Below are 20,418 nucleotides of genomic sequence, written 5' to 3'. Positions count from 1 at the left end.
CCTGTTCAGTATATGTATTGACCAGCCTACCTCACCAGCTCCCTCTCCATCCCTGTTCAGTATATGTATTGACCAGCCTACCTCACCAGCTCCCTCTCCATCCCTGTTCAGTATATGTATTGACCAGCCTACCTCACCAGCTCCCTCTCCATCCCTGTTCAGTATATGTATTGACCAGCCTACCTCACCAGCTCCCTCTCCATCCCTGTTCAGTATATGTATTGACCAGCCTACCTCACCAGCTCCCTCTCCATCCCTGTTCAGTATATGTATTGACCAGCCTACCTCACCAGCTCCCTCTCCATCCCTGTTCAGTATATGTATTGACCAGCCTACCTCACCAGCTCCCTCTCCATCCCTGTTCAGTATATGTATTGACCAGCCTACCTCACCAGCTCCCTCTCCATCCCTGTTCAGTATATGTATTGACCAGCCTACCTCACTAGCTTCCTCTCCATCCCTGCTCAGTATATGTATTGACCAGCAAACCCACTGCAGCCTACCTCACCAGCTCACTCTACATCCCTGCTTTGGACAATTATTAGCATGACTCTCGTACTTTGCCCTTTTCCTTTATGGTTGATATTAACGATGAAAGGAGATATTATCTGTCTCTGTCCTATTTATTGTGTACCGCTGTTAAATACTCTGGCAAAAAAACAACCAGGGAAAATAAGTACTTAGAACTACTAATTATTGTAGATAAATATTAAAGAAAAGGATAAACACTGGACTGAACCCTCTAATTGTCAAACTAATATTAATGTCCAACAACATAGAAGATGCATGACTAGAGGTTACGCAATATGGGTGTATATCCACTGCATGCTTCTTAGGTGTGTAATTGACAAGGGGCTATTGCAAATTTGAAACTATGAAAAATGTACGTTACACTGCATGATTTTACAGTACACAAACAAGAGTGTGGAAAATAGAAGGGTAGTCAGCGGACATTACGTCACATGACCAAGGAGCTATTGAAATTTTACATTTTCAAAAATTCATGTAAAATCATGTGAGATGAAGATGGACAAACTAGGGTGTGCAATGTGTGTCTATGCCATCGGGTTAGCTACAACCCGTTTTGAAAGTGTTAGGAGTAATGGTTAAAGAGCTATTGAAATTTGAAAAATGTGATTTGTCACTATGTTGACGGTCCCTAACTGCTGTTGGTGGACGTAAGGAAAACTACAGGCGAATATCCGTCGAATATCCAACCTGAAACTGTCTTTACCTCGGCGTTAACTCTCACCGTAGCCAATTAGCTTGAGTGCTGTTGGTTACAAGAAGCAGCGTAAAGGGAGGCGTTGTTGTCATGACGACACTACACAACTCACCGGAAGAAAATGTGTTGCTAGGTCAGTGCTTTACGGGATCATTTTCAACTTCCATTGGGTATGTCCCAAAGATCCAATTTAGCAAAGATCATATGTCAAGGACGGGATTAGGCTTTGGTTAGCCAATTTCTGACGTGAAAGGTAATAGTAACTTCAAAGTGAGCAATGAAGCCAAATGTCATTTTCTTTTGTGTCGACAGTATATTAACTAGCAAGTAGTTCTGTGTCTCTTGTCAGAAGAGTTTTGAGAAAAGTCTGTGTGCAAAGCTTACAATGTTTCTTTCCAATGCCACTGATGCTAACGTAACGTTAGCTAATAACGAGACAAACAACACTAGCTAGCAACTCGGGTAGGAAAACTTTCCATTCAGTGTTAAGGCAGAACACTCTTGATTGGTTGATTGATCAAAAGGGGTATGATGACTTCAGTATTTAACCTTCCCAGGTATTGATGACGTTACGACATATCCGGTTTCTCCGCAGGATGCCAGTATACATCAGGAAAGGGCCTGCAGATATCCCCGAGCCCTCCGACAGCGGCCGGGGTGATGACGAGGAGGAGTTGTTCCTGAGTGACCCGGATCAAGTCCAGGACCAGCTCCCCCAGCCGTTCAGAATGATAGACAAGGTCCTGGACAGACTGGTAGACAGGGCATGGGACTTCATCTCAGAGAGAGAAACTGTCAGGGTCACAGAGCAAGCTAATACAACTATACCCATTATGCAGGTCTCAGGGGACGTAAAGGTACTAACCCATATATTTCCTCATGTATTTTCTTTTAGCCTTATAAAACGAATGTTATGTTATTGAAATGATGATGCATAAACTTGATGCATAAACCCCATGTCCACCACATGATAGCCCAACACATATCCTGTGTTTGTTCCCAGCTCCCTGTGAGGACCAACTGCATGGCCTGCTCTGAGGATGGCAGGTACATCTTCCTGGGTCACCCCCACGGCCTGTCTGTTATGGCTCAGCCCCAGGGTATCTCCTCCTCTTCCTCTCCCTACTGTGTGCCAGTATGGCAGGAGGACCAGGTAGAGATCACCTCTCTTCACATCACCTGTCTGGGGGAGATGGCCTACCTGCTGGCATCACTGGATGATATGGGTAACACCACATATTTAAACAGAACACTATTATATCATATGTCTATGGGTATTATATCATATGTCTATGGGTATTATATCATATGTCTATGGGTATTATATCATATGTCTATGGGTATTATATCATATGTCTATGGGTATTATATCATATGTCTATGGGTATTATATCATATGTCTATGGGTATTATATCATATGTCTATGGGTATTATATCATATGTCTATGGGTATTATATCATATGTCTATGGGTATTATATCATATGTCTATGGGTATTATATCATATGTCTATGTTTCTTCTACCAACTCCTCACCCACCTCCTCCTCTCCCTTCTCTTCCTCCTCTCCCTCCTCTCCCTCCTTCTCCTCACCCACCTCCTCCTGTCCCTCATCACCCTCCTCTCCCTCCTTTTCCTCCATCTCCTCACCCACCTCCTCCTCTCCCTCTTCCACCTCCTCTTCCTCCATCTCCTCACCTCCTCCTCTCCCTCATCCACCTCTTCTTCCTCCATCTCCTCACCTCCTCTCCCTTCTCTTCCTCCTCTCCCTCATCCACCTCCTCTCCCTCATCCATCTCCTCTTCCTCCATCTCCTCACCTCCTCCTCTCCCTTCTCTTCCTCCTCTCCCTCACCCACCTCCTCCTCTCCCTCATCCACCTCTTCTTCCTCCATCTCCTCACCTCCTCCTCTTCCTCTACTTCTTCCTCTTACACCTCCTCCTCTCCCTCCTGTTCCTCCATCTCCTCACCTCCTCCTCTTCCTCTACTTCTTCCTCTTATACCTCCTCCTCTCCCTCCTGTTCCTCCATCTCCTCACCTCCTCCTCTCCCTCATCCATCTCCTCACCTCCTCCTCTCCCTCATCCACCTCTTCTTCCTCCATCTCCTCACCTCCTCCTCTCCCTCATCCACCTCTTCTTCCTCCATCTCCTCACCTCCTCTCCCTCATCCACCTCCTCTTCCTCCATCTCCTCACCTCCTCCTCTCCCTCATCCACCTCCTCTTCCTCCATCTCCTCACCTCCTCCTCTCCCTCTACTTCTTCCTCTTACACCTCCTCATCTGACTGTAGGTGTTGCCAGACTCTTTGCTTATTACTCAGAAACCAGCCACCTGATAAAAGTAATGAATGAAACAGTAAGTTTGGTCTTTATTTTTTCCATTGGCTCATTCATCCCCCTCCCTCTATCCTCTCCCCTGTAAATGTTCCCCAGGCCGTTGCTGGAAATGAGTGTGTTCTCAGTTAACTGATCTGGTAAAATAAGGGTTAAGTGAAAAAGAAATCATTATTTAATGACCATTTTTGATTCAGTTTTGTTTTTATTGCAATATGTTATTGTTAGGAATTCCGTTTGTCAGTTTTCCATTATAACATCCCACCTTTAGGGGGCAGCATTCAGAAGGTACTTTGAGCACCAACAAGGCTAGATAAGTGAGTGATTGCTCACAGTGTGAGTGGGCTTAGTGCTATCCGGAATCCTTGGGACTAGGGCTGTGGCAGTCATTACATTTTGTCAACTGGTAACTGTCATGCAAATGACTGCTGCTCTCACGGTAATTGACCTTTAATTAACATAAACACATTTAGCATCTCCAGGCCTCCATACAAGCCGCTGATGCGCACCTTTTTAAAGAAAAGTCTAAATCCATTTAATATACACCATCACAATACAGCTATAATTTATTTCAGGTCTAAAGAAACATGATATGAAGAAAATGTATTTCAGAAGAACAGAATAGCATTTTTATGTTTTTCTGCCAAGTGTAATATGCGGTAGGCTATTGTATAACAGCACAATCATTTTATAAAATCCTGTCATTTTGGGGGGGCTTGGGCTCATGTATAGGCTGAGGAGTATGTCTCAGCTTGGGCTCATGTATAGGCTGAGGAGTATGTCTCAGCTTGGGCTCATGTATAGGCTGAGGAGTATGTCTCAGCTTGGGCTCATGTATAGGCCCAGGAGTATGTCTCAGCTTGGGCTCATGTATAGGCTGAGGAGTATGTCTCAGCTTGGGCTCATGTATAGGCTGAGGAGTATGTCTCAGCTTGGGCTCATGTATAGGCTGAGGAGTATGTCTCAGCTTGGGCTCATGTATAGGCCCAGGAGTATGTCTCAGCTTGGGCTCATGTATAGGCCCAGGAGTATGTCTCAGCTTGGGCTCATGTATAGGCTGAGGAGTATGTCTCAGCTTGGGCTCATGTATAGGCCCAGGAGTATGTCTCAGCTTGGGCTCATGTATAGGCTGAGGAGTATGTCTCAGCTTGGGCTCATGTATAGGCCCAGGAGTATGTCTCAGCTTGGGCTCATGTATAGGCCCAGGAGTATGTCTCAGCTTGGGCTCATGTATAGGCCCAGGAGTATGTCTCAGCTTGGGCTCATGTATAGGCCCAGGAGTATGTCTCAGCTTGGGCTCATGTATAGGCTGAGGAGTATGTCTCAGCTTGGGCTCATGTATAGGCCCAGGAGTATGTCTCAGCTTGGGCTCATGTATAGGCCCAGGAGTATGTCTCAGCTTGGGCTCATGTATAGGCCCAGGAGTATGTCTCAGCTTGGGCTCATGTATAGGCCCAGGAGTATGTCTCAGCTTGGGCTCATGTATAGGCCCAGGAGTATGTCTCAGCTTGGGCTCATGTATAGGCCCAGGAGTATGTCTCAGCTTGGGCTCATGTATAGGCCCAGGAGTATGTCTCAGCTTGGGCTCATGTATAGGCCCAGGAGTATGTCTCAGCTTGGGCTCATGTATAGGCCCAGGAGTATGTCTCAGCTTGGGCTCATGTATAGGCCCAGGAGTATGTCTCAGCTTGGGCTCATGTATAGGCCCAGGAGTATGTCTCAGCTTGGGCTCATGTATAGGCCCAGGAGTATGTCTCAGCTTGGGCTCATGTATAGGCCCAGGAGTATGTCTCAGCTTGGGCTCATGTATAGGCTGAGGAGTATGTCTCAGCTTGGGCTCATGTATAGGCTGAGGAGTATGTCTCAGCTTGGGCTCATGTATAGGCCCAGGAGTATGTCTCAGCTTGGGCTCATGTATAGGCCCAGGAGTATGTCTCAGCTTGGGCTCATGTATAGGCCCAGGAGTATGTCTCAGCTTGGGCTCATGTATAGGCCCAGGAGTATGTCTCAGCTTGGGCTCATGTATAGGCCCAGGAGTATGTCTCAGCTTGGGCTCATGTATAGGCTGAGGAGTATGTCTCAGCTTGGGCTCATGTATAGGCCCAGGAGTATGTCTCAGCTTGGGCTCATGTATAGGCCCAGGAGTATGTCTCAGGTCTAATATTCAGGTTGCTGTTCTACATGCAGCATCTTAAATGCTTTGAATGAATGATCACCTTAGAAAGGCTGTCCATTTAGTTGTTTGCCTTTGAAACAACATCCGATGACCATGTTTTCCACTCAATTTCAACCTGTTGAAGTTATTTCTTCAAATTGATCAATCACAGAGAGGTCAAACAATGTAGCTGAATCGAATTTTAAAAGTATGATACTGTTGACAAGGGTTTGATGCGATTTTTAGATTGCATTTGCATTGATGTCAGAGTGATTACTGGGACAATAGAGCCCTGAGTACCAGGCCATTAGGACCTGATGGAGGGACAATAGATCCCTGAGTACCAGGCCATTAGGACCTGATGGAGGGACAATAGAGCCCTGAGTACCAGGACATTAGGCCCTGATGGAGGGACAATAGAGCCCTGAGTACCAGGCCATTAGGACCTGATGGAGGGACAATAGAGCCCTGAGTACCAGGCCATTAGGACCTGATGGAGGGACAATAGAACCCTGAGTACCAGGCCATTAAGACCTGATGGAGGGACAATAGAGCCCTGAGTACCAGGCCATTAAGACCTGATGGAGGGACAATAGAGCCCTGAGTACCAGGCCATTAGGACCTGATGGAGGGACAATAGAGCCCTGAGTACCAGGCCATTAGGACCTGATGGAGGGACAATAGAGCCCTGAGTACCAGGCCATTAGGACCTGATGGAGGGACAATAGAGCCCTGAGTACCAGGCCATTAGGACCTGATGGAGGGACAATAGAGCCATGAGTACCAGGCCATTAGGACCTGATGGAGGGACAATAGAGCCCTGAGTACCAGGCCATTAGGACCTGATGGAGGGACAATAGAGCCCTGAGTACCAGGCCATTAGGACCTGATGGAGGGACAATAGAGCCCTGAGTACCAGGCCATTAGGACCTGATGGAGGGACGATAGAGCCCTGACTACCAGGCCATTAGGACCTGATGGAGGGACGATAGAGCCCTGACTACCAGGCCATTAGGTCCTGATGGAGGGACGATAGAGCCCTGAGTACCAGGCCATTAGGACCTGATGGAGGGACAATAGAGCCCTGAGTACCAGGCCATTAGGTCCTGATGGAGGGACGATAGAGCCCTGAGTACCAGGCCATTAGGACCTGATGGAGGGACGATAGAGCCCTGAGTACCAGGCCATTAGGACCTGATGGAGGGACAATAGAGCCCTGAGTACCAGGCCATTAGGACCTGATGGAGGGACGATAGAGCCCTGAGTACCAGGCCATTAGGACCTGATGGAGGGACAATAGAGCCCTGAGTACCAGGCCATTAGGACCTGATGGAGGGACGATAGAGCCCTGAGTACCAGGCCATTAGCGTCCTGATGGAGGGACGATAGAGCCCTGAGTACCAGGCCATTAGGACCTGATGGAGGGACAATAGAGCCCTGAGTACCAGGCCATTAGGACCTGATGGAGGGACAATAGAGCCCTGAGTACCAGACCATTAGGACCGGATGGAGGGACGATAGAGTCCTGAGTACCAGGCCATTAGGACCTGATGGAGGGACAATAGAGCCCTGAGTACCAGGCCATTAGGTCCTGATGGAGGGACGATAGAGCCCTGAGTACCAGGCCATTAGGACCTGATGGAGGGACGATAGAGCCCTGAGTACCAGGCCATTAGGACCTGATGGAGGGACGATAGAGCCCTGAGTACCAGGCCATTAGGACCTGATGGAGGGACGATAGAGCCCTGAGTACCAGGCCATTAGGACCTGATGGAGGGACGATAGAGCCCTGAGTACCAGGCCATTAGGACCTGATGGAGGGACGATAGAGCCCTGAGTACCAGGCCATTAGGACCTGATGGAAGGACAATAGAGCCCTGAGTACCAGGCCATTAGGTCCTGTCATTAGCAAGTTGGGTACTACCAATACATCAGCGCCATTCATGTACAGAGCCCGTTGGAGGAGATTACGGTGACTCAGCGGTCATGTGAAATTTGACTGTGGTCCTGACTCATGACTGCCGGTGTGGCTGTCATTACTTGGGACGTCCCTACCCTAAACCTTAACCCTTACCTAACCATCTTACATTTAAACGGGGGTGGCAGGTAGCCTAGAGGTTCAGAGCGTTGGGACGTCCCTACCCTGAACCTTAACCCTTACCTAACCATCTTACATTTAAACGGGGTGGCAGGTAGCCTAGAGGTTCAGAGCGTTGGGACGTCCCTACCCTGAACCTTAACCCTTACCTAACCATCTTACATTTAAACGGGGGTGGCAGGTAGCCTAGAGGTTCAGAGCGTTGGGACAGTAACTGAAACGTTGCTGGTTCAAACCCCCAAGCTGACTAGTTGAAGAAAAGATATGTCATTGACCCTAACTACTCCTGTAAGCAGCTCTGGATCAGAGCGTCTGCTAAATGGCGTAAATGTAAACTTCAATGGGGTAGGGACGTCCCAAGAGTCCCAGATAGCAAGGTCCCTGTCAGTGATTGGCGGGTGATTGCAGAGTCTGAGGTGGAAGGCAATAGACATAGTTTGTCTAGCTGGTTTCATCCCAGTTATCATTAGATTATATCATTATATCTTATCATTAACCTTTTAATGTGACCAGGATGACCTCAACCAGAGAAGTGTCTGTGTGAAGTTTGAACTGTCCAGAGGAGGAGACTACGGAGCTGCTACCATCAGCTGTAAGGTTTATTACACAACACAGATCATGGTCACACCTCATCTGCATAATGCTGAATACATAATCCTGAATATTAAATTACACAACACAGATCATGGTCACACCTCATCTGCATAATGCTGAATACATAATCCTGAATATTAAATTACACAACACAGATCATGGTCACACCTCATCTGCATAATGCTGAATACATAATCCTGAATATTAAATTACACAACACAGATCATGGTCACACCTCATCTGCATAATGCTGAATACATAATCCTGAATATTAAATTACACAACACAGATCATGGTCACATCTCATCTGCATAATGATGAATACATAATCCTGGATATTAAACTGACTTAAAATGTCAGTGGTTCACTTTAACAATTAGACAACACAGTAATTCATTGATTATCTGGTATGAGTATAAACAATATTGTTTCTAGTGGAAGTTAGTTACATGTCAAGTGTCCTGACACCTGGCTTCACAACAGTGTCCTGGCACCTGGCTTCACAACAGTGTCCTGACACCTGGCTTCACAACAGTGTCCTGACACCTGGCTTCACAACAGTGTCCTGACACCTGGCTTCACAACAGTGTCCTGGTACCTGGCTTCACAACAGTGTCCTGGCACCTGGCTTCACAACAGTGTCCTGACACCTGGCTTCACAACAGTGTCCTGACACCTGGCTTCACAACAGTGTCCTGGCACCTGGCTTCACAACAGTGTCCTGACACCTGGCTTCACAACAGTGTCCTGACACCTGGCTTCACAACAGTGTCCTGACACCTGGCTTCACAACAGTGTCCTGTCACCTGGCTTCACAACAGTGTCCTGTCACCTGGCTTCACAACAGTGTCCTGGCACCTGGCTTCACAACAGTGTCCTGACACCTGGCTTCACAACAGTGTCCTGGTACCTGGCTTCACAACAGTGTCCTGGCACCTGGCTTCACAACAGTGTCCTGACACCTGGCTTCACAACAGTGTCCTGACACCTGGCTTCACAACAGTGTCCTGGCACCTGGCTTCACAACAGTGTCCTGACACCTGGCTTCACAACAGTGTCCTGACACCTGGCTTCACAACAGTGTCCTGACACCTGGCTTCACAACAGTGTCCTGACACCTGGCTTCACAACAGTGTCCTGGCACCTGGCTTCACAACAGTGTCCTGGCACCTGGCTTCACAACAGTGTCCTGGCACCTGGCTTCACAACAGTGTCCTGACACCTGGCTTCACAACAGTGTCCTGACACCTGGCTTCACAACAGTGTCCTGACACCTGGCTTCACAACAGTGTCCTGGCACCTGGCTTCACAACAGTGTCCTGGCACCTGGCTTCAAAACAGTGTCCTGGCACCTGGCTTCACAACAGTGTCCTGACACCTGGCTTCACAACAGTTCAAAAGATTGACGAGTGACAGAAGTGATCACCTGATCGGTGTGGGAGAGCCCGGTGGATCAGCTCAATCAGACCACCTAACTGAAATGAGAGGATTGCAAAACAAAAGGACCTTTTTCATCTGTTTAGTCCAGTCCAGTAAGCATGTAGAATATTTCATTCAATCCTCATATTATTTTCATTTCTCCCACCAGGTAATGGTTGTCAGTGTTTAGAGGTGTACAGGTTCCCTAAAGACTCCTGGCTGAAAGAGCTGTCCCAGCATGCACCTGGAGTAGGAGATACAGGCAAACTGTCTCCTGTCGCTATGCTGATGAAGATCAAACCACCTAAACCTCACACAGGTACTTCCCATGACATACTGTCGTACCAAACAGATCACGGCAGGGTCGTTCCATGTCATTTCAGCAAGACATGACACCCACCATCTCAGATCCTTCTGAAATTGTTTCTGTTGTAGAAACAGATAAGATTAGCATTCCTGAATCATTATTTTGTTTAAATATAATTTGATCTCTGAGAAATTAAGCATATTGATTTTATTTTCATTTATAGGATTCATATAATATTCAATAAATATAGTACCCAACATCCAATCTGGACCCAACTTTATTCCTAAACAATGAGTCTGACATGAGAAATCTAAATAAATGGTCAAAATCCATCAATTGCCCCCCACGCCAATCCCACCCCAACAACGAGTATATAGTATCAGTTGTTGGTGGTCCAAGGAGGTGGTGGTCCAGGGAGGTGGTGGTCCAAGGAGGTGGTGGTCCAAGGAGGTGGTGGTCCAGGGAGGAGGTGGTCCAGGGAGGTGGTGGTCCAGGGAGGTGGTGGTCCAGGGAGGAGGAGGCGGAGGAGGTGGTGGTCCAGGGAGGTGGTGGTCCAGGGAGGAGGTGGTCCAGGGAGGTGGTGGTCCAGGGAGGTGGTGGTCCAAGGAGGTGGTGGTCCAGGGAGGTGGTGGTCCAGGGAGGTGGTGGTCCAAGGGAGAGGAGGAGGAGGAGGAGGAGGTCCAGGGAGAGGAGGAGAGGTATGACGGCAACCCTTGCTTTGGTTTTGTTTACCTGGCCACGGTTTCAAATGCTAACTTTTTAGCATTTGTTTCACAATCCCATGCAAGTCAACGGTACATATATTAGCATTTTTGTGCTTCATCAAAGTAAGGTAATACAGTTACACAATAAAAAAAAATTATACTTTAGGAGAATTTGTATTTATTATGGATCCCCATTACTCTTCCTGGGGTCTGGCAAAATTAAGGCAGTTATACAATTTTATAAACATTACAATACATTCATTACAGAATTCACAACACACTGTGTCCTCAGGCCCATACTCCATTACCACATATCTACAATGCAAAATCCATGTGTCCGTGTGTGTGTGTATAGTGCTTATGTTATCGTGTGTGTATGTATGCATGTGTCTGTGTCTATGTTTGTGTTGCTTCACAGTCCCCGCTGTTCCTTAAGGTGTATTTTTACCTTCTTTTTAAATCTGATTCTACTGCTGCATCAGTTACCTGATGTGGAATAGAGTTCCATGTAGTCGTGGCTCTATGTAGTACTGTGCGCCTCCCATAGTCTGATCTGGACTTGGGGACTGGGAAGAGATCTCTGGTGGCATGTGTCTCACGGTTTGTAAAACATGGCTGCCTTCCGAATGGCACCCTATTACCTATAGTGTTGTAATGAACATGAAGCATGAAAATGCTATTAAACGTACCATTGACTTCATTGAATTTGTGCCACAATGCTAAGAAGTTAGCACTTAAAACGTCTGAAAAACCCAAGCAAGGGTTGCTGTCACACCTTGTCAATAGACAACCAATGTCATTTTGCAATTTAGGTGAACAATCCCTTTAACATTGGGGGGGTCTTCAAACTTTTCCCACCTAATAGCATGAACAGCACCATCTAGTGGTCAGAACCTGTATTGTTGTTGTTGGGGTGTTGTGGCTGTGGGGTCTGGGTGGCTATTGACCATTCCTTTGGATGTCGGACTCATTGGTAGAAAACGTTTGGTCCAAATTGGATGTTAGGTACTATATTTATTGAATATTATATGAATCCTATAAATTAAAAAGTGAAATTTGGCTGTAATCAATTAGCTTAATTTCTCAGATGTCAAATTATATTTCAACAAAATAATGTTGCAGGAATGCTAATCTTATCTGTTTCTAACAACAGAAATGATTTCAGAACGATCTGAGATTGTGGGTGTCAAAATCCTCTTTGTGCTTTTAGAGGTGGAACGACCCGGTAACCAAACAGTAGTTTAAACAAATATTGTAAAGACGTTGTATCAAGATGAGAATAACAGATATACATTGTATCAACATGAGAATAACAGATATGCATTGTATCAAGATGAGAATAACAGATATGCATTGTATCAACATGAGAATAACAGATATACATTGTATCAACATGAGAATAACAGATATGCATTGTATCAAGATGAGAATAACAGATATGCATTGTATCAACATGAGAATAACAGATATGCATTGTATCAACATGAGAATAACAGATATGCATTGTATCAAGATGAGAATAACAGATATGCATTGTATCAACATGAGAATAACAGATATACATTGTATCAAGATGAGAATAACAGATATGCATTGTATCAAGATGAGAATAACAGATATGCATTGTATCAAGATGAGAATAACAGATATACATTGTATCAACATGAGAATAACAGATATGCATTGTATCAACATGAGAATAACAGATATACATTGTATCAACATGAGAATAACAGATATGCATTGTATCAACATGAGAATAACAGATATACATTGTATCAACATGAGAATAACAGATATACATTGTATCAACATGAGAATAACAGATATACATTGTATCAACATGAGAATAACAGATATACATTGTATCAACATGAGAATAACAGATATGCATTGTATCAACATGAGAATAACAGATATACATTGTATCAACATGAGAATAACAGATATGCATTGTATCAACATGAGAATAACAGATATGCATTGTATCAACATGAGAATAACAGATATGCATTGTATCAACATGAGAATAACAGATATACATTGTATCAACATGAGAATAACAGATATGCATTGTATCAAGATGAGAATAACAGATATACATTGTATCAAGATGAGAATAACAGATATGCATTGTATCAAGATGAGAATAACAGATATACATTGTATCAACATGAGAATAACAGATATGCATTGTATCAAGATGAGAATAACAGATATACATTGTATCAAGATGAGAATAACAGATATACATTGTATCAACATGAGAATAACAGATATACATTGTATCAACATGAGAATAACAGATATACATTGTATCAAGATGAGAATAACAGATATGCATTGTATCAAGATGAGAATAACATATATGCATTGTATCAAGATGAGAATAACAGATATACATTGTATCAACATGAGAATAACAGATATACATTGTATCAAGATGAGAATAACAGATATGCATTGTATCAAGATGAGAATAACAGATATACATTGTATCAAGATGAGAATAACAGATATACATTGTATCAAGATGAGAATAACAGATATGCATTGTATCAACATGAGAATAACAGATATGCATTGTATCAACATGAGAATAACAGATATGCATTGTATCAACATGAGAATAACAGATATGCATTGTATCAACATGAGAATAACAGATATGCATTGTATCAACATGAGAATAACAGATATACATTGTATCAACATGAGAATAACAGATATGCATTGTATCAACATGAGAATAACAGATATACATTGTATCAACATGAGAATAACAGATATGCATTGTATCAAGATGAGAATAACAGATATGCATTGTATCAACATGAGAATAACAGATATGCATTGTATCAAGATGAGAATAACAGATATACATTGTATCAACATGAGAATAACAGATATGCATTGTATCAAGATGAGAATAACAGATATACATTGTATCAAGATGAGAATAACAGATATGCATTGTATCAACATGAGAATAACAGATATACATTGTATCAACATGAGAATAACAGATATGCATTGTATCAACATGAGATGAGAATAACAGATATGCATTGTATCAACATGAGAATAACAGATATGCATTGTATCAACATGAGAATAACAGATATGCATTGTATCAACATGAGAATAACAGATATACATTGTATCAACATGAGAATAACAGATATGCATTGTATCAACATGAGAATAACAGATATACATTGTATCAACATGAGAATAACAGATATGCATTGTATCAAGATGAGAATAACAGATATGCATTGTATCAACATGAGAATAACAGATATGCATTGTATCAAGATGAGAATAACAGATATACATTGTATCAACATGAGAATAACAGATATGCATTGTATCAAGATGAGAATAACAGATATACATTGTATCAACATGAGAATAACAGATATGCATTGTATCAACATGAGAATAACAGATATACATTGTATCAACATGAGAATAACAGATATGCATTGTATCAACATGAGAATAACAGATATACATTGTATCAAGATGAGAATAACAGATATGCATTGTATCAACATGAGAATAACAGATATACATTGTATCAACATGAGAATAACAGATATACATTGTATCAACATGAGAATAACAGATATGCATTGTATCAACATGAGAATAACAGATATGCATTGTATCAACATGAGAATAACAGATATACATTGTATCAACATGAGAATAACAGATATGCATTGTATCAACATGAGAATAACAGATATACATTGTATCAACATGAGAATAACAGATATGCATTGTATCAAGATGAGAATAACAGATATACATTGTATCAACATGAGAATAACAGATATGCATTGTATCAAGATGAGAATAACAGATATACATTGTATCAACATGAGAATAACAGATATACATTGTATCAACATGAGAATAACAGATATACATTGTATCAACATGAGAATAACAGATATGCATTGTATCAAGATGAGAATAACAGATATACATTGTATCAACATGAGAATAACAGATATGCATTGTATCAAGATGAGAATAACAGGAAGACATTGTATCAAGATGAGAATAACAGATATGCATTGTATCAACATGAGAATAACAGATATACATTGTATCAAGATGAGAATAACAGATATACATTGTATCAAGATGAGAATAACAGATATGCATTGTATCAAGATGAGAATAACAGATATACATTGTATCAACATGAGAATAACAGATATACATTGTATCAACATGAGAATAACAGATATACATTGTATCAACATGAGAATAACAGATATGCATTGTATCAATATGAGAATAACAGATATGCATTGTATCAACATGAGAATAACAGATATACATTGTATCAACATGAGAATAACAGATATGCATTGTATCAACATGAGAATAACAGATATACATTGTATCAACATGAGAATAACAGATATGCATTGTATCAAGATGAGAATAACAGATATGCATTGTATCAACATGAGAATAACAGATATACATTGTATCAACATGAGAATAACAGATATGCATTGTATCAACATGAGAATAACAGATATGCATTGTATCAAGATGAGAATAACAGATATACATTGTATCAAGATGAGAATAACAGATATACATTGTATCAACATGAGAATAACAGATATACATTGTATCAACATGAGAATAACAGGAAGACGTATCAACATGAGAATAACAGATATACATTGTATCAAGATGAGAATAACAGATATACATTGTATCAAGATGAGAATAACAGATATACATTGTATCAAGATGAGAATAACAGATATACATTGTATCAAGATGAGAATAACAGATATGCATTGTATCAACATGAGAATAACATATATACATTGTATCAACATGAGAATAACAGATATACATTGTATCAACATGAGAATAACAGATATACATTGTATCAACATGAGAATATCAGATATACATTGTATCAACATGAGAATAACAGATATACATTGTATCAACATGAGAATAACAGATATACATTGTATCAACATGAGAATAACAGATATACATTGTATCAACATGAGAATAACAGATATACATTGTATCAACATGAGAATAACAGATATACATTGTATCAACATGAGAATAACAGATATACATTGTATCAACATGAGAATAACAGATATACATTGTATCAACATGAGAATAACAGATATGCATTGTATCAACATGAGAATAACAGATATACATTGTATCAACATGAGAATAACAGATATACATTGTATCAACATGAGAATAACAGATATGCATTGTATCAAGATGAGAATAACAGATATACATTGTATCAAGATGAGAATAACAGATATACATTGTATCAAGATGAGAATAACAGATATGCATTGTATCAACATGAGAATAACAGATATACATTGTATCAACATGAGAATAACAGATATACATTGTATCAACATGAGAATAACAGATATGCATTGTATCAACATGAGAATAACAGATATACATTGTATCAAGATGAGAATAACAGATATGCATTGTATCAAGATGAGAATAACAGATATACATTGTATCAAGATGAGAATAACAGATATACATTGTATCAAGATGAGAATAACAGATATGCATTGTATCAAGATGAGAATAACAGATATACATTGTATCAAGATGAGAATAACAGATATGCATTGTATCAACATGAGAATAACAGATATACATTGTATCAACATGAGAATAACAGATATACATTGTATCAAGATGAGAATAACAGATATACATTGTATCAAGATGAGAATAACAGATATACATTGTATCAAGATGAGAATAACAGATATGCATTGTATCAACATGAGAATAACAGATATACATTGTATCAAGATGAGAATAACAGATATGCATTGTATCAACATGAGAATAACAGATATGCATTGTATCAACATGAGAATAACAGATATGCATTGTATCAACATGAGAATAACAGATATGCATTGTATCAAGATGAGAATAACAGATATGCATTGTATCAACATGAGAATAACAGATATGCATTGTATCAACATGAGAATAACAGATATGCATTGTATCAAGATGAGAATAACAGATATACATTGTATCAACATGAGAATAACAGATATACATTGTATCAACATGAGAATAACAGATATGCATTGTATCAACATGAGAATAACAGATATACATTGTATCAACATGAGAATAACAGATATACATTGTATCAAGATGAGAATAACAGATATGCATTGTATTAACATGAGAATAACAGATATGCATTGTATCAAGATGAGAATAACAGATATGCATTGTATCAAGATGAGAATAACAGATATGCATTGTATCAAGATGAGAATAACAGATATACATTGTATCAACATGAGAATAACAGATATACATTGTATCAACATGAGAATAACAGATATACATTGTATCAACATGAGAATAACAGATATGCATTGTATCAATATGAGAATAACAGATATGCATTGTATCAACATGAGAATAACAGATATACATTGTATCAACATGAGAATAACAGATATGCATTGTATCAACATGAGAATAACAGATATACATTGTATCAACATGAGAATAACAGATATGCATTGTATCAAGATGAGAATAACAGATATGCATTGTATCAACATGAGAATAACAGATAGACATTGTATCAACATGAGAATAACAGATATGCATTGTATCAACATGAGAATAACAGATATGCATTGTATCAACATGAGAATAACAGGAAGACATTGTATCAAGATGAGAATAACAGATATACATTGTATCAACATGAGAATAACAGATATACATTGTATCAACATGAGAATAACAGGAAGACGTATCAACATGAGAATAACAGATATACATTGTATCAAGATGAGGATAACAGATATACATTGTATCAAGATGAGAATAACAGATATACATTGTATCAAGATGAGAATAACAGATATACATTGTATCAAGATGAGAATAACAGATATGCATTGTATCAACATGAGAATAACATATATACATTGTATCAACATGAGAATAACAGATATACATTGTATCAACATGAGAATAACAGATATACATTGTATCAACATGAGAATATCAGATATACATTGTATCAACATGAGAATAACAGATATACATTGTATCAACATGAGAATAACAGATATACATTGTATCAACATGAGAATAACAGATATACATTGTATCAACATGAGAATAACAGATATACATTGTATCAACATGAGAATAACAGATATACATTGTATCAACATGAGAATAACAGATATACATTGTATCAACATGAGAATAACAGATATACATTGTATCAACATGAGAATAACAGATATACATTGTATCAACATGAGAATAACAGATATGCATTGTATCAAGATGAGAATAACAGATATACATTGTATCAAGATGAGAATAACAGATATACATTGTATCAAGATGAGAATAACAGATATGCATTGTATCAAGATGAGAATAACAGATATACATTGTATCAACATGAGAATAACAGATATACATTGTATCAACATGAGAATAACAGATATGCATTGTATCAACATGAGAATAACAGATATACATTGTATCAAGATGAGAATAACAGATATGCATTGTATCAAGATGAGAATAACAGATATACATTGTATCAAGATGAGAATAACAGATATACATTGTATCAAGATGAGAATAACAGATATGCATTGTATCAAGATGAGAATAACAGATATACATTGTATCAAGATGAGAATAACAGATATGCATTGTATCAAGATGAGAATAACAGATATACATTGTATCAAGATGAGAATAACAGATATACATTGTATCAACATGAGAATAACAGATATACATTGTATCAAGATGAGAATAACAGATATGCATTGTATCAACATGAGAATAACAGATATACATTGTATCAAGATGAGAATAACAGATATGCATTGTATCAACATGAGAATAACAGATATGCATTGTATCAACATGAGAATAACAGATATGCATTGTATCAACATGAGAATAACAGATATGCATTGTATCAACGATGAGAATAACAGATATGCATTGTATCAACATGAGAATAACAGATATGCATTGTATCAACATGAGAATAACAGATATGCATTGTATCAAGATGAGAATAACAGATATACATTGTATCAACATGAGAATAACAGATATACATTGTATCAACATGAGAATAACAGATATGCATTGTATCAACATGAGAATAACAGATATACATTGTATCAAGATGAGAATAACAGATATGCATTGTATTAACATGAGAATAACAGATATACATTGTATCAAGATGAGAATAACAGATATGCATTGTATCAAGATGAGAATAACAGATATGCATTGTATCAAGATGAGAATAACAGATATACATTGTATCAACATGAGAATAACAGATATACATTGTATCAACATGAGAATAACAGATATACATTGTATCAACATGAGAATAACAGATATGCATTGTATCAATATGAGAATAACAGATATGCATTGTATCAACATGAGAATAACAGATATACATTGTATCAACATGAGAATAACAGATATGCATTGTATCAACATGAGAATAACAGATATACATTGTATCAACATGAGAATAACAGATATGCATTGTATCAAGATGAGAATAACAGATATGCATTGTATCAACATGAGAATAACAGATATACATTGTATCAACATGAGAATAACAGATATGCATTGTATCAACATGAGAATAACAGATATACATTGTATCAAGATGAGAATAACAGATATACATTGTATCAAGATGAGAATAACAGATATACATTGTATCAACATGAGAATAACAGATATACATTGTATCAACATGAGAATAACAGGAAGACTGTATCAACATGAGAATAACAGATATACATTGTATCAAGATGAGGAATAACAGATATACATTGTATCAAGATGAGAATAACAGATATACATTGTATCAAGATGAGAATAACAGATATACATTGTATCAAGATGAGAATAACAGATATGCATTGTATCAACATGAGAATAACATATATACATTGTATCAACATGAGAATAACAGATATACATTGTATCAACATGAGAATAACAGATATACATTGTATCAACATGAGAATAACAGATATACATTGTATCAACATGAGAATAACAGATATACATTGTATCAACATGAGAATAACAGATATACATTGTATCAACATGAGAATAACAGATATACATTGTATCAACATGAGAATAACAGATATACATTGTATCAACATGAGAATAACAGATATACATTGTATCAACATGAGAATAACAGATATACATTGTATCAACATGAGAATAACAGATATACATTGTATCAACATGAGAATAACAGATATACATTGTATCAACATGAGAATAACAGATATGCATTGTATCAAGATGAGAATAACAGATATACATTGTATCAAGATGAGAATAACAGATATACATTGTATCAAGATGAGAATAACAGATATGCATTGTATCAAGATGAGAATAACAGATATACATTGTATCAACATGAGAATAACAGATATACATTGTATCAAC

General features: G+C 39.2%; 1 protein-coding gene across 1 annotated transcript; it reads left to right on the top strand.

Annotated features, from left to right (window-relative positions):
- The first annotated feature begins 1,821 nt into the window (after positions 1-1,821).
- On the top strand, positions 1,822-3,675 carry wdr93 (WD repeat domain 93). The gene is made up of 3 exons (XM_038983736.1): positions 1,822-2,082; positions 2,229-2,451; positions 3,659-3,675. The coding sequence occupies exons 1-3, from the start codon at positions 1,822-1,824 to the stop codon at positions 3,673-3,675; spliced, it is 501 nt and encodes a 166-aa protein (XP_038839664.1).
- Positions 3,676-20,418: the final 16,743 nt, after the last annotated feature.

This window comes from Salvelinus namaycush, unplaced genomic scaffold, assembly GCF_016432855.1.
Source record: "Salvelinus namaycush isolate Seneca unplaced genomic scaffold, SaNama_1.0 Scaffold1862, whole genome shotgun sequence".
Taxonomy (NCBI): domain Eukaryota; kingdom Metazoa; phylum Chordata; class Actinopteri; order Salmoniformes; family Salmonidae; genus Salvelinus; species Salvelinus namaycush.
Note: the sequence above shows the minus strand (reverse complement) of the source record. Positions and strands in the feature narration are given on the sequence as shown.

What these genes read in the sequence shown, in the direction of transcription:
- wdr93 (XM_038983736.1), top strand. Translation starts at nt 1,822, where the DNA reads ATGCCAGTATACATCAGGAAAGGGCCTGCAGATATCCCCGAGCCCTCC. An exon ending in AGGTCTCAGGGGACGTAAAG is followed by an intron (nt 2,083 to 2,228) that starts GTACTAACCCAT and finishes GTTTGTTCCCAG; the next exon opens with CTCCCTGTGAGGACCAACTG.